The following is a 14657-nucleotide window of genomic DNA, read 5'->3' as shown; positions in this document are numbered from 1 at the left end:
GGCCCCTTCCCTACCTGGGACAGCAGGGCGCCCGCCAGGAGCAGCGGCGCTGGCGGCTGCATGGTGCCGACTAGACGCGGCCGGCGGCGGCGGCGCTCTGCCTCACGCGCGCCGCTGCACTGAGCATGTTCTCCGTGGGAGCCGGGCTTTGAGGGGCGGCCGCGCCTCGCCAGCCAGCCAACTTCCCGAGTGGATCAGCGGCAGCATCGGGAACGCATTGGGCAGAGGCTGATGACCAGGACCAATGGCTTCGCGCGACGGATTCCTTCCAATGGCTCTGCGCGCGGAGCCGGCGAGCCCTCGCCGAGGGGGGGGCGCACCCCGCGTTCGCGGGCCGGTGGGGTCCGGCTCGCTAACCCCGCGGGCAGGGCCGGCCGCGTCCACTCTCCCCGGCAGGGAATTGCACCCGGGCAGCAAGCGCAGATTCTCCTGATTAAAATGTTAATAAGATCCACTTTATTTCCAATAAATCAAATAAAACGACCCGGCCTGCGGCCCTCCCCACGCCGGGAAAGCCTTGGCCGGGCTGGCGCGCTGGCTGGCTCCCTTTATTTAGTTTTTCTTTTTTTCCTCTCTTTTCCTTTCTCTCCCCTCTCCCCCCCCCCCATGGCCCAAGCCCACCTCACAAATCACAACGATGACAGATCAATTCTGGCCTGCAGGAAACCATCCATCAGGGGCCACAGGCTTTATGAACTGCTCAGGTGAGAGTCTGCCCGGCCCCCTGCCTCTCCGGGGGAATCTGGTAACCCAAGCTGGGGCTGTGACCTCAGGAACCCCCTCCCACACATACACACACGTATGTGACCTTTCAGAAAGTCTGAGCTGTCCCCCCCGGGACTCAGAACTGCAGTGGCCGATGCTCAAGACATTTCTAAAGTGGAGCTCTTTGGGAATTAAGGTAGGAAGCCCATCTAGGTCTGCTTTCGACCATAGGAATGTAAACCTATGCAGTAAAAACGATGATTTTTTTTCTTGATGCACCCTTCTTCCAAATAGGATTTAGGTTATTTTACCAAAGGAGGGGGGAGGCAATTTACATCACCAAATTGGAAAATCAGGGCCAATGGAAAAGTCCAAGAAAACTAAAATCTTAGCTCTGAATTACAAGTGTTTTGCTCTGGTTTTGAGATGAGCTTCCTGGTGGCCAAGGCAATATGAGAAACAGACAAGTGACATCACTTGTTGTTCTTGTTTTTATTACAGAATCCTGTATATAATGTTGTCCTTCATAATTTCCCCTGGCACAAAAATACGAGAATAAGTGTATTGTGTGAGGTCTATTCTAACAGGACACTGAGCACTGGGGCCCTGTGAGATTGAGTGGGTGTGGGCTGGATTCCCACCTGGCACAGGGCCCAGAGCAGAGCGACCATGAGGAGTGCGTATTAAAGGGGCAGACGGTTAAACTGAATCAAGAAGGAGCAGCAGCAAGTGTGAAGTGATAGCACCCAGCCTCAAGCATACTCACCCGTCAGGCAGGTACTCGAACCTTCTATGCCTCCATTTGTCCACTGAGAAAATGACAACAAAGACATTGAACCCGTAAGTTGATTTTAAGTATAGTTTATGAGTGTGGCGAGAAGCACTTGACACAAGGGCCACTCAATCAGTGTAAAATTCCTTCTGCTGTTCGGTCAGAAGACCGTCAAGAGCTGGCCAGTGCCATCTGTCCCTGAGAACACCTCCACTGATAGATGAGGTGTCAGACAATGTCCCTGTGTGTGGAACTCACACCCGGACTCCCACTGATGGAAGCCCATTGGGGCTGAATGAAGTTGGTGACCAGCAGGCCCCACTGGGGAGAGACCCATGATGGCGACGTAGCACAATGAGGTGGACGTGAGGCACAAGCACCCCATGGTGCATCCCAGAGCAGGCCAGTGCAGGGCAGGGTAGGATTATGAACGTCCGTGTGCCGGGGGATGGCTGTTCACTGTGGGACCTAGCTGAGCACTGACCAAGGGCTGGAAGCTCCAGCCGAGCCCACCCGACTCCAGGCCGACCAGCCTGTAGGGCCTGTCCCCGGGCTTGTCAGGACTGGGAGAAGGTGACCTCACCAAGCTCCCGCCTCCAAGCTCACCTCTGACCCCTCGGGAGAGCTGGGAGGACATGTGTCAGCAAGCGGCTTGGGGTCTAGAGACTCCACTGCGTCGAGGAAGTGGCTTCTACCCCCTCAAGCCTCAGTTTCTTGTCAGGAGACTGGGACTCAATGCAGAAACTCTCCAGAGACTGCTGTAAAAGCCGTGTTGGCTCCATGAGGCTGCTCTCCGGTCTGCCACAGTTGCAAAAAACCCCTCAGCACGGCAGCCCCGGCCAGGGGAGGCACAATTTTCATGTTACCTTTGCTGATCTGCACACTCATCACCACAGCCTGTACACACAGCCACGGGCTGGTACACGGTCCCGCGTGCCACAGACTCAACCACACACTTGTACACACACACACACCTGTGCACACCAGCACCTGCACACACACGCCCTGAAACGTCCTCTCCGTATCAGCCAAAGGCAGGAAGCAGCCTTGGGCCCTGGCGCCCTGGCTGGCGGCCGCTGGCCCTGCCGTCTGTGTCAGCCCCAACGCCATGCGGATCCTTCTGGAGGGGGGTGTGAACCTCCCCTGTGTCCTTGGATGCAGCCCAGTGACACCGGCTGGTCTAGTGGGCAGGGAGGTCGAGGGGATGGGTAGAGAGTGGGTCTCAGCATCGTAATTTATTTGCTAGTGTTGATCAGTCCTCCACCCAAAGTCCCCTGTCAGGGAGCTACTGGAGAAACATGACAAGACACGCCAACAAAAAATGGATTTCTTCTTCAGAAGCCTTTTATCATTGCAATGAAATGATTTTTCTACTGTCTCTGTTGATCAAAACCTCCTCTCATGTTCTTTGGCCAAACGTGTATTCTCTTTGGGCCAGAAGTGTGAGACAGGACAACCAGACGCGCCTAGCGGCCTCCACAGCCGGCCTGTCCTGGAACAAGGCCAGGCCCTGCCCAAGCAACACCTACGGCTCGTGCCACAACTCTCACCAGACAACACTCCACCCTACGCATCTCCCCACGGCCCGGAGCGCTGGCGAAGGGCGCCTCCCTTCACCAGAGCCCACTGCACGGCTCTTCACAGCCTCCCTCCGCCCGCACGGGCACCCTGCACGCCGGCCTGGGGTTTGCTCCGCGCCTTGTGTGACCAGCGAGAGGAGGCAGGGGTGACGCCTGCTCTGGGCGTCAGCTCGGCCTCACGCGGACCGCCACCACGCCTGCTTGGGAGGGCATTTGAGGGTGTGCTCGCTGGTCTCTGGAGGAGAGATGAGCGCCCCGAAACACCCACAGATGCGCCCAGCCGCGGGGCCTCTCAGGTCAGCTGGCCCACGGGTATGGGAATTCAAAGAAGTTTCTTACTCTGGGGGAGGTCTGTTGTCATGGGCAGCCAGCGGGTAGCTTAGCTGGCTACGGAGGCCTCTCTGTTAGAAGAGGAACCCCGTTTCTGTCCCTTGCTGCTGTGGGCTTAGCTTCTAGAACAGGGTCTGCAGCTTGGCAGGTGAGCTTGCTAGGCTTCGGTGGGGAGGGCGGAAGGCAGCTGTGGTGGACAAGCGAGGCCAAGCAAGGGGGCATCGCCGGCTGTCCACCGCAGCATCATGTCTCCTCCTTAGGACGAAGCGTGCGCAGAGGCTAGTGTGAGCATGCGAGTGCTTGGAGAGCTTTTGTGCAGGACATGGGCGTCCTCCTGAACTGCCCCTGCGTGTGCAGGGCTGGGACGGGAGGAACCTGGGTCTCTCCGGTGCCTCCCCGGGACAGCACTGCCTGCAGTGGATCTGTGTGATCCAGCCGTGATGTCCACGCTAGCGCTGGGGACAGGGCCAGGGCCGAGTCTCCGGCCGCCTCAGCTAACCGGGCCAGTTTTCAGGATGCTGTCTCTGCTTGGCTACAGAAGTGGGCACCGGGACAGCCATGCTATCCCAGGACTGAGAAGCAGTTCAAACCCCCCTCTAGGTGTCTCCCTTGCCCAAAAGCAGCGCTGGGGTTATTTCTACACAGAACCACCCAGGCTCAGTGCAGCCGAGCAGTGGCTTTCGGAGCACAGCCCCGATCAGGAGCACCATAAGTGTGACCTGGAAGTGGTCCCAGAGGTGTGCTCGCGGACCTCTCCCGACCCAGATGTCAGACGCTGGGGGCGGGGCCAGCCTTCTGTGCCGTACAGGTCCTCAAAATGACCTCACTACAGAGAGTTCCCCATGACCCATAGTTATTCACTCATTCACTTACTAAGATTCTAAAGGCTCTCTTGCCCGTTTGCCATGAAGCCAAGTAGCAGAGAAAGAAATGAGAAGGCAATTCTGAAGGTGTGCTTGAGAGAGCAGAGTTCAGAGGCTGGCAGGCTGCATGCTGAGCCTGCAGAAGGCCCTGGGTTCCACCTCAGCCCTGCCAAGGAAAAGGAAAAAGGACCCAGAGAGAGACAGACAGAGGTCTACCCCGAGTGCCTGGGGAGGCCACGCCACAGGGGCTCGCAGAGCATGGAAGAGGAGAGGGCTCTCACCAGTCACAATCCATCACGGGCCTCCGCTTGACCAATGCTCCACTTTCTGCATCTGCTCTTGGAAAGTAAACACTAGCAAAAGAAGTCTCAAAATTCAACTGCTTTTAACTGAACTCGAAGGTTATTCTTCACCATCTCATCTAGGTAAATGTCAGTAAGTTGCAAAATGTCAGTGTGCGTGCATTATGTGCACGTGTGTGCATGTGTACGTGTGTACACACATGTGCACTTGGCAGGTAACACTTGGTATGTGTTGGGGTATGATCTCTCCCAATGACAGGATGAGTCCTACACCCCAACGTCCAGCCTGTCTGTGTCCCCCCAGTGGGAGGAAGGCGTGTCTGGGAACCCCATTCCTGGTGATCAGAAGGAAGGCAGCTGGTAAGGCTGATGTCTCAGGGGTCTAGATCAAACATCAACCTTGGGAGATTGAACTTTATCAAATGGCTGCAAGGAAGGACTCATTCAAAATGCGTCAGTGTCTCATTTGCATTTTAGGAATATCTCTCTGGTCACATTGGATAAAAGACTGATTGGAGGACTAGACCTGTGGAGGAGACATTGTGGTAGATGTACTGGTGATATAAAAATAAAGTAAGAGCAAGAGCCAGCTAGTCAAGATAGCAAATGTCTACAACCCCAGCCATGCGGTCTGCCCAGCCTGAAGAGCAAGAGGTTGAGACCAGCCCCAGGCAAAACCTCAAAACGCTGAAAAATAATTTTAAAAGCAAAGAGGGATGGAGGTATGGCTTAAGTGGTCAGGCACCTGTCTAGAAACTGCAAGGCCCTGAGTTCAAATTCTAGGACTTCGAGATTTCTAACCATTGAGCGAGGCCAGACACTACCATGGCAGTCTCCCTCCTGCCCAGCACAGCATCTGGCGTGCGACATAAGCTCAGGCAAAGCAGATGAATAAAGTGTGCTTATCAATATGGTTTGCACTAGTTTTTTACCCTTCTCTGCATCTAATCCTTGGCCCTGTCAAAGCTGAACTTCCTCACCTTTGACCCAGGGCTTGTCCAGATGGCTTGTTTGTCTAATAATGAGGTGAGGTCCCGGTGTGATTTCTGTTTGCTCTGTCACCGTCTAGCCGTTTGCATGGAAAGAGCACACTCCAGCTGTCAGCTGACCCGGACACGCTGAGAAGCATGCAAAGCCAAGCCAGCCTGGTCCAGCCCTCTGTGCAATGAGCTCGCACAGCTTAGACCCCTGAGCCAAGCCCCAGACAACCCGCGTCCTGTTGTAAGACATGGCGGCTGCGATGGTGGCTCCTGATCCAAAAACCATTGATACAGAACGAGCCTCCATCTTGGACTAGAGTTTAATTCAGGGGAGACATTGAAAGACGGATACTGCCGGGTGCCAGTGGCTGACACCTGTGTTCCTTGCTACTTAGGAGGCCGAGACCTGAGGCTTTCAGTTAAAAGCCGGCACAAGCAGGAATGTCCACGAGACTATCTCCAGTAAACTACCAAAAAGCAGGAAATGGAGCTGTGGCTCAAGTGGTAGAAGACCAGACTTGAGCCAAAAATAAAGCTGAGGGATAGGAACAACACCAAATCCACCATAGATGTTTCTATAGGCATAGCCGACAGTTAATGTCCTTAATAATCACAAATCCAAGGCCTTACATCCACACCACGCCCCCACCTCCTAATTCAAGCCGGCTGTCTTCTTGCAGATCTCCTGAATTTTTTTTTAACACTGATGAAAAGCTGCCATATCTCTCTCTGGTTGTTTTCTTCTGCCAGGATGACTGTAAGCCATCACGTAACAATTACTTAGGAAAATTCATTTACAAGGCAATGCAGATTCATGAGTGTTTATAGCGGGTACATTTATTTACAATGTAATCCAAATCTGCCAATGCCTCAAGTAGATAAAATTGTGCTGCTCCTAAAAAGAAAAGAGACCCACACGGTTTATCATTTCTGTTGTCTTTTATGGGTAGACCAGGTCAGGACCACAGCAATGAGTTGGTGAAAAGTTAATCTGTGGATGCAAGTTAAGCACAGAAAACTACATTTTAGTGATTTTTTTTTGAATGTGTGATTTAACCAAATAACAACCAGAAAAAAAAAGACAAAGAAGACCCACTTGCTTCTCCGTCTGAGCTTACAGATGGAGAATAGCTGGTATACAACTCCGGTCAAGTCAAAGACCCGCCCAGCTCAGAGAGGACAGTTGATGTGATGGTGGGGGTGGGGATATCCGTGGAGGAGGGATTCCTCAGCTCAGGGCCCTTCGGCCATCACCCTCACACTGGCTGAACAAGCCCCCACAGCACGCACACACACACACATACACACACACACGCATACATACACACACACGCACACACACGCACACACACACGCGCGCACACACGCACACACGCACGCACACACGCGCGCACACACACACGCACACACACGCACACACACGCACACACACGCACACACACGCGCACACGCACGCACACACGCACGCGCACACACCCGCGCACGCGTGCACGCACACACACACGCACGCACGCGCACACACACGCACGCGCGCGTGCACGCACACACATGCACACACACGCGCGCACACACACATGCACACACACGCGCACGCACACACACACCCTGGCATGTCGGCATCCCTTCCCACCGCTGTGGTCCTCAAATGTGACCCCCGAGCCCTCCCTCCATCACACCCTTCCTCCTTTCACTGAATGACATGCCACCGCGGGTGTGTCCTCATTCACGAAGCCCTCCCTCCGCACAGGACACGCCACGCTCTGTGAGTCTTAGGAAGCTACCTCCTGGTCCTTCCTTACAGCGCCACAGCGCCACTTCCGCCAGCGCCGCCATGCCTCCCCACCTCCCCTTGCTCATGGCACTCTCCTCTTCTTCCACACACCAAGCATGCCAAGCTCTTCCCTACCACCGGGCCTTTGCACACACGGATCCCTCCTTCCCTTGCTCCCAAGTCCTTCTTGTCCTGTACAGGACCTCGTCACAGGAGGATCCAGCCCTCATCAGTCCTTCCTCCGTCCAGCTCATTTCCTTATTGGCTTCCTTCACAGCACCTTCTATCATTTGCTACTCTTTTGCTTGTTATTAGCTGCTTTTGATGTTTGCTTCCCTAGGTAGACAGTGAAGTCAATAAAGCAATGAAATACCTGCTCGTGGTTCTCCAGCACCCAGCAGGAGTGGGGGACATTTCATTTGCAAAGCAGCCATTGTGAGTGAGGCAGAATGATCAGTACAGGCAGATGCCAAGCAGATACATCAGGTGTCTTTCGTCACATGGGCCAGACTCGCCCCTTCCCTGCTCCCCGAAGCATATCTGGATCATGCCAAGCCCTCTGTGATCCATTTTTTAAGAAATAAACAGATGATCTTACAGACAACAGGACGTGGGCTCATCAGGAGCACCAAGGGTCCAGTGGCGGACGAATGGCCAGGGTCTGCAGGGAAACCACAGAGCAGCGGCCTGGCCAGGAATAAACAGGTGCCTTTGAAAGGCTCGTGTTGGACAAAACACACAGTGGAGGAGCTGGATAAAATACACAGCTGAGCCGAGTGAACACAGCCAATCCCTGCTGAAGCTGTGCTCATCTGGCCCTGGGTAAACTGAGGACCGGCTTTACCCAGCATGAACCGAGAGAGGTGCAAGGGAGCTGGGTACAGCCATGCAAGTTGTGCTGGAGTGTCTTCAGTATGATTTTCTCTGGCTTGCTGGGCCAGGAATTCACTTAAAGTCTCTTCCAAGTGCCAGGCTCTTGTTCATGTAATAAATCGACTGATTTGCTGTTTGTCCCCAGGAGGCTCGGAGACCACAGAGCATTGGGACTGCAGACAAAGAAGTCTTGCTCCTTGTCATGGGGCCAGTGGGTGAACACACAAGTCCCAACACAGCCTCAGAAGATGCTGCTGGCCCAGTGATCATTCTTCAGAGGTTTAAATAGTGACTTATTTCAGGGCTTACCTTCATTATTGTTCTCAGAAAACATTTCTCACAGACCTGTAAACTGTCCCTCTCTTAACAAAGAAAGAAGAATAGGAGAACCCCTCATTCATTCATTCATTCATTCATTCATTCATCCAGTCATTCATCTAACAGTTGCTTTGGTAACAGAGAAACAAGGCAAAAAAAAAAAAGCACTTTCCTGAAATCAAAATAAGAAATTGGTTTGTAGCTCTTCAATTTTCCCCAGCTCCCCTGTCTGACGGCCATATTGTTGCCAGGGTAATTTTAATCCAATCGAAAAGAATGGAGCACCTAGATGGCAATCCAGCCACCGCAATTCTCAGCAGTTAGGAAGGGCAGCATCCTACTGGACTTAAACCACCACGGATGTAACACCCTCCATGGCTCCTCCTCTTCACCCGAGGGTTAAAATCCAAATCTCTAACTTGGTACTCAGTGCTATGCAAAAGCATCCAAAGCAGCCATTCCTTCTGAAATCCTCCCCCACCCCACCTCAACAAAGCTCAAATTGCAGCCACACAAAACATTCTGCCTTCCTCCCCACTCCCAACTTCCTACTGGTCGACTTCACTTTCCTCCAGATCTCTGGACACACTTCTTCCTTAGAATTCCCCCATCTCTCATGAAGACCACTTCAACTGTCACTTCCCCTTGGAAGTCACCCCAATACTCCCTTGCATTCAAGGTACTTAAAACTCCAGCGTTCATTTGCCGCAGCCCCTCACGGGCTACCTGAAGTAGGTACCCAGTCTGATTCTCATCTACATCTGCAGAGAGTCCAGTTCTGGGCACACACAGATCTGCAACGTGACAACTGTATGTCGATCAGTGCCTGCCTGAGACGTAACCACGAAAGCTGCAATGTGAATTAAGTGCAAGCCACTTGTCCAAGTGCAATTCTTACAAAGCGCCAAGGACATACGGCGGTCTCCCTTCACGGATGACCAGACACAGACCACCTGGTCTGGGGTGAAGGACCCAACACACAGGCCTAGGAGTCAGAGCACCCACATGCCGGGCCATGTCCCAGGGCCTCCCTGAGAGCCACCTTTCTAGTCATGACGCACAGCCTACGAGTCAGACAGTGCAGTCCCTCAGCCAGTCAGACTTAGCTCGGCGCCGTACAACCCTGGCTGTGTGCCAACTTCCACGCCGCATGACTCAGAGGACTATGGAAACAGTAACTGACGTTTACTGAGAATTAATTGAGAGTTAATTACTTCATCTTGAAACGCTGGGTTTTTTTCACTTTTATGTAAAGTACTGCCACACTGTATTATTATTTAAATATTTCTTTTAAGCTATACAAGTAATTAGTACCAACATTCATGGGTGGTGTGCCAGCTACTGTTGTGGCATGTTTTTAGAAGTCAGATTGTTTAAGAATTATAACAAATGTGTAAACTGAGGCAGACAGTGAACCCAGCCCAGATCAAACATTAATGAGACCCTATCTGGAAAACAAGGTAAAAATAAAAGGGCTAGAGGAGAGCTCAAGTTGTAGCTCACCTGCCTAGCAAGTTCAAGTCTCCAATAACACAGGTGCGCGCACACACACACACAGAATAAAGTAACAGAGTATGGATAAACTGAGCAGATATACATTTCTGAGACCCAAACCAGTGATGAGGGCAGGGCTCGGGGTGAATGCAGGAGGGACTGGGGAGCCCTGGGCACACAGGGACCGGAGGCTTCTCTGGGGCTGCTGTGAGCTCCTTGCAGCAAGGATTGTTCTTCCGCTGCAGGTTTGTAAGGGTCTCTTGTTGGCATGGGGGATGTGACCCGGGGACACCTGTTCCCGCTGGGCTCAGCTCCTGTGGCTGGCGCGGCAGACGCAGGGGTGGCTGTAGAGAACGCGATGCTGCTAATCCCTCGCACCGTGACTGTACCCGCTTCTAATCGCCTAATAGCAGGGCACGTAATTGGCAGAAAAGATTGCCCTGCCCTTTACATGTGTGTCTGCAATTACTTTTCAAAACTGGGGTGATAAGTGGCATGATTGGTTTCTTTACCCGGGATCCTGCTCCTGAGAGATGGGGGAGGGAGGCTTTCTCCCGAAGCTGTGGTTGATGCTGGGGAACAAATGCGTGCCTTCCTTCTCTGAGGAACAAAGCCCTGACACGCAGCTGTGGTCTGGTCTCCTCTGCTGCCTCTCGCTCCCTCGCACACTCTGTTCCCTGCCGGCCTCTGCGTGGAGCCCATCCCTCCTGCCGGCCCTCTGCTTGCAGCTCTGCATGACTACTTTAAGTGTCTGCTCACCTGCCACCTCCTCAGGGAAGCCCTCCGCAGACTCCTTGATTTACAATATCCCTTTTCTACCCCCATGTCCCTGACACAGCTCCGGCTTCCTTATTAATCCCCCATCACCTGCCATGGTAGGAAGCCATGTCTCACCTGAGTCTGTCCAGTTGTCTGTTGCCTGGTTCCTGGCTGGACTGAACTCTGTGGGAGGGACCCTGTTTCACTCTTTGGGGTCTCCCGCCTCGGTGCTCTGGAGAGAGCCAGCCACACCAGTGGTCGCAAAGCCAGCCAAACTTGCATGCAGGGTGGACTCGGCACTGAACCATGCTAGCAGTGCCAGGCAAAGAATGTGTGCTTTCTGAGTACAAGGGAAAGCACTGCAAGAACTCCTCAGGACTCACCATCCGGGATCTCCACCCCAGTTCTGTCAACCAGGAGCTCTGTCTACCTGTACTGCTCTCACGCCAACCGGAGTCCCGTGCCTGCATCTCACATCAGTCCAGGGCAGAGAGAAACGGCAGCCCCTCACCCAATCACACACAGTGTGTGTGTGTGTGTGTGTGTGTGTGAGAGAGAGAGAGAGAGAGGAATACTTATACCCCTCCTGTTAGCAAATTTCAAGAATGTAATACAGGCCAGTTACCTCTCATCACCATGTTGTCCGCTGATGTCCAGGACTTGTTCATGGTGAGCCTGAAGCCAACGTTTCTACAAATGCTGCTTACTCCACGCCGTGATTACCACCCTTCTACTATCCGCCTCTGAGGCTGACTGTTTTAGACTCCACATATAGGTGAAATCAGATGGTATTTGTCTTTCTGTGTCTGTCTTATTTCACTTGGTACTTCTGGGTATTTACTCAAAGGAATTGGGTTTGGTGTCTCAGAGAGATGTCTGCTCTATTCTATTCATCACAGTATCGTTCACAGCAGCAAAGATGCAGAGATAAAAATAATCTAAGTGTCCATCAATAGATGAAAAGATAAATGCAAGGTAGCATAAACATACAATATTATTTAGCTTTAGAAAAGAAGGAAGCCTTTCCACCTATAACAACAAGAAGGACTCGTATGTCAGCCCTCTGAAATGGGTAGGGTCATGCTGGGTTTCTAGATGAAGAAGCCAAAGACTTCTAGCTCCACCACCCACAAGCGACAGCCGGATCTCAGAGCATCGTCACTACCTTCCCATCAGGCCAGATGCTTCTCTCAAAAATGAAAACAGATCACAGAAATCAACCAGGACATAAACACAGCAGCCCTTGGGCACAGAAAATTTAGTTTAAGACTCAGAGTTTCAATTTCCCCAAGTCTTTCTCCATGACAGCGTCAATGGAGAAGAACGGCCCTGGGGTGGTGCTAGCAGACCACACCTGGGTAACATGAACTTCGGATAAGCAACAGATAATTGGTGGCACTAAATGTGTCACAATTATTATATATCTAAGATAACTGTCTTTTTCCCTGTTTTTTTTCTCTCTTTTTTGTCTTACATGTGCCAACCTTGTAACCTTAGATTTCTTACAGCCATACCAACATGTATATGGTTATAAGGAAGCTGACTCCATTAGGGTTGTAGACATTTTGGAACATCTATCTACCACCAAGACAAAGGTCCTTCTCCACCTGCGGGGGTAGTCTAGTTCTCTCTCTCTCTCTCTCTCTCTCTCACACACACACACACACACACACACACACATGAATACACACATACACACACATGTTCTGCCTGCATGGAAAGGACACTGGATTGCTCTTGGCCAACCCAATGACACTCTCTCTCTCTCTCTCTCTCTCATCTGAGCCAAGGAATATAGTAAGCAGAAGATGGCACTAAGTCACAGAATGCGCCAACACACATTTCTTGTTCTTTCTTTCATCAATTTTTTGATGCTCTTTTTAACATTTTTTGCATTGCTTTACTTTGATATGTTTGTTTCAAGTGGGATTTTGGCTTTTGTCGCCTAACCAGGCTGTTTTTCTCCTACATTCATTTGATCTGCTCACGAGGGCCACAAAAATAACCCACATTTTTGAGTGCCTAGATGAAGACATCATTAACTTAAAAAAAAACTCTGTATTTATTTATTCAATTGGCCGCACTTTATTTTCCATCAGAAAAAAAAATATACTATTGAAAGGCCCAACCACCAGTAAAGATGACACGAGTCAATGCATTGAAAATAAGTGAATGTCACCGGCGTGGCCGGACACTCTGTCCCATCTCCACAGACCATCTGGAGCCACAGGCAGGGCCATACCTGCTCTGAGGGAACGCGGGGACCACAGACGGTGGGCAGCCTGTGGAGCGGGGGCCCCTCGGGGCAAGTGCCAGGATCCTTCCCTGCCTGACGTCCGTGGCCTGGCTCAGTCAACCAAGTTTTTACACCCCTGAGGGGTGGACCCACTAGAGCAGACCTCGTACTGCTGAAGTTCCTGAGAGTAAGGCCTAAGAAGACGGTCTCAGGGCTTACCACTGCCTCTGCAAAGACAAGCAGCTACGCTTGTCTGGGCCGCCTGTCCTGAGCCCTGCCAGGAGCCCCGCTTCCTGTCCTCCGGCTTCTGTTTCTGTCCTTGCCAACTGAACTTGGTCTCACATCTCCTAAAATTCCCGAGTCTCTGGAGGCCTAGGGGAGCCCCAGGGCCTGACCCTTGATAGACCCCTCCACATGCCACCACCCCCTGAGAGATGGTGCACGCTTTACAGGACAGATGTGATGACTTCTCTCAAAGGTATGCTTTCCATATGCTTTTCCAAAAGTGTGCCGTTAGCCCATATATGGCGGGCGGGCGCCACCCCCCTCTTCTCCCCCCTCCAGCATGGGGTGAGCTTTGTCATCCTCTGAAGTCACAGGACATCATCACCCTCTGACTGCCACAAACTCCTCCCCCACTGCAGGCCACAGGCCATCACCACGGGCCTTCACTCATGTTCATGAATTGTTGAGAGCCTGTTCCTTGGCATGTTAAGGAAATGAGCACTGAGGCTCTGAGCCCCTGAATAGAAGACTGTCTAACCCTTTCTTTCCTTTTGCGATGTAGTTCTTCTCATAGACTACAACATCTTTCTCAAAAGAAAAACTAATCTTTTCTTCCACACACACAAAAAAAAAACCAAAAACACCTCAACTCTGTATATTAAAAGCAAAAATTGGTTTCTCTAGGTCTGACTTTCAACATTTCCTGTCAGGTGAGCTTGTACCCACTATGTTAGCTGTAACTGATCCCAAACTTAGTGGCTTGAAATAGTAATATGCCTTCTTTATGGCTCAGAGTCTCTGTAGATTAGGAATGCAGAAGCAGCTAAGACAGGCAACTTCATCTGAGGATGAAGAGCCTGACCAGCCAATAGCCACCAAGAGGCTGGTCTTGTGGAAAACCCAAGCAATTCCCATGCATGACTGCACATGGGCCTCTACAAGGCTGCTCCAGTTTCTTCCTGTCATGGGGACCAGCTTCCCCAGAGCCGGAAATCCAAGGGGTCAGGATGGAAGCTGCCATGTTTTTCATGAAATAAGTCAGAGGTCAACAAGCTATAACCTCAGCCATCCCCACTCAGCCCCGATTCATTTTGAGAAGCATATCTATAAAAGAGTCAGGGTCACTGGGGTTACCAAGGAGGCCCCCCACATTTACATTGCCTCCCCCCTCCCAATTCTCTGCTGCTGGTCAACCCGTCATCAAACCTCCTACATCTTTAGACACCCACATAAGTATTTGTCTCATCATAACCATCAAGTGGCTAACATTTTAAATATTTAGTGTTATTTATTCAAGAGAAGATCTTTTCTTAACTTAAAAAACACCAAATGCAGACTCAGTGAGAACCAAATTGATATCAGCTTATGACAAGAGAAAGGGGATACATTTGGTGACCCTGCTTTTCAATTGTCTGAATTAAAATAGCTTAAGAAAAAAGTCAATGCAAC

At 51.6% G+C, this 14657-nt stretch overlaps 1 protein-coding gene across 1 annotated transcript in view; it reads right to left on the bottom strand.

The window, feature by feature from the left end:
• Nucleotides 1–65, bottom strand: part of Cdh13 (cadherin 13) — a 739646-nt gene extending 739581 nt beyond the window's left edge. The window contains exon 1 of the mRNA XM_013013008.1: nt 15–65. Coding sequence (XP_012868462.1) covers nt 15–62 — 48 coding nt within the window. The 5' untranslated portion in view covers nt 63–65. The remainder of the gene's footprint in view (nt 1–14) is intronic.
• Between the last annotated feature and the right edge of the window lie 14592 nt (nt 66–14657).

Source organism: Dipodomys ordii, unplaced genomic scaffold (assembly GCF_000151885.1).
Source record: "Dipodomys ordii isolate 6190 unplaced genomic scaffold, Dord_2.0 Scaffold18, whole genome shotgun sequence".
Lineage (NCBI taxonomy): Eukaryota > Metazoa > Chordata > Mammalia > Rodentia > Heteromyidae > Dipodomys > Dipodomys ordii.
The sequence above is the reverse complement of the archived record's forward strand: the minus strand, read 5'-3'. Positions and strand labels throughout refer to the sequence as shown.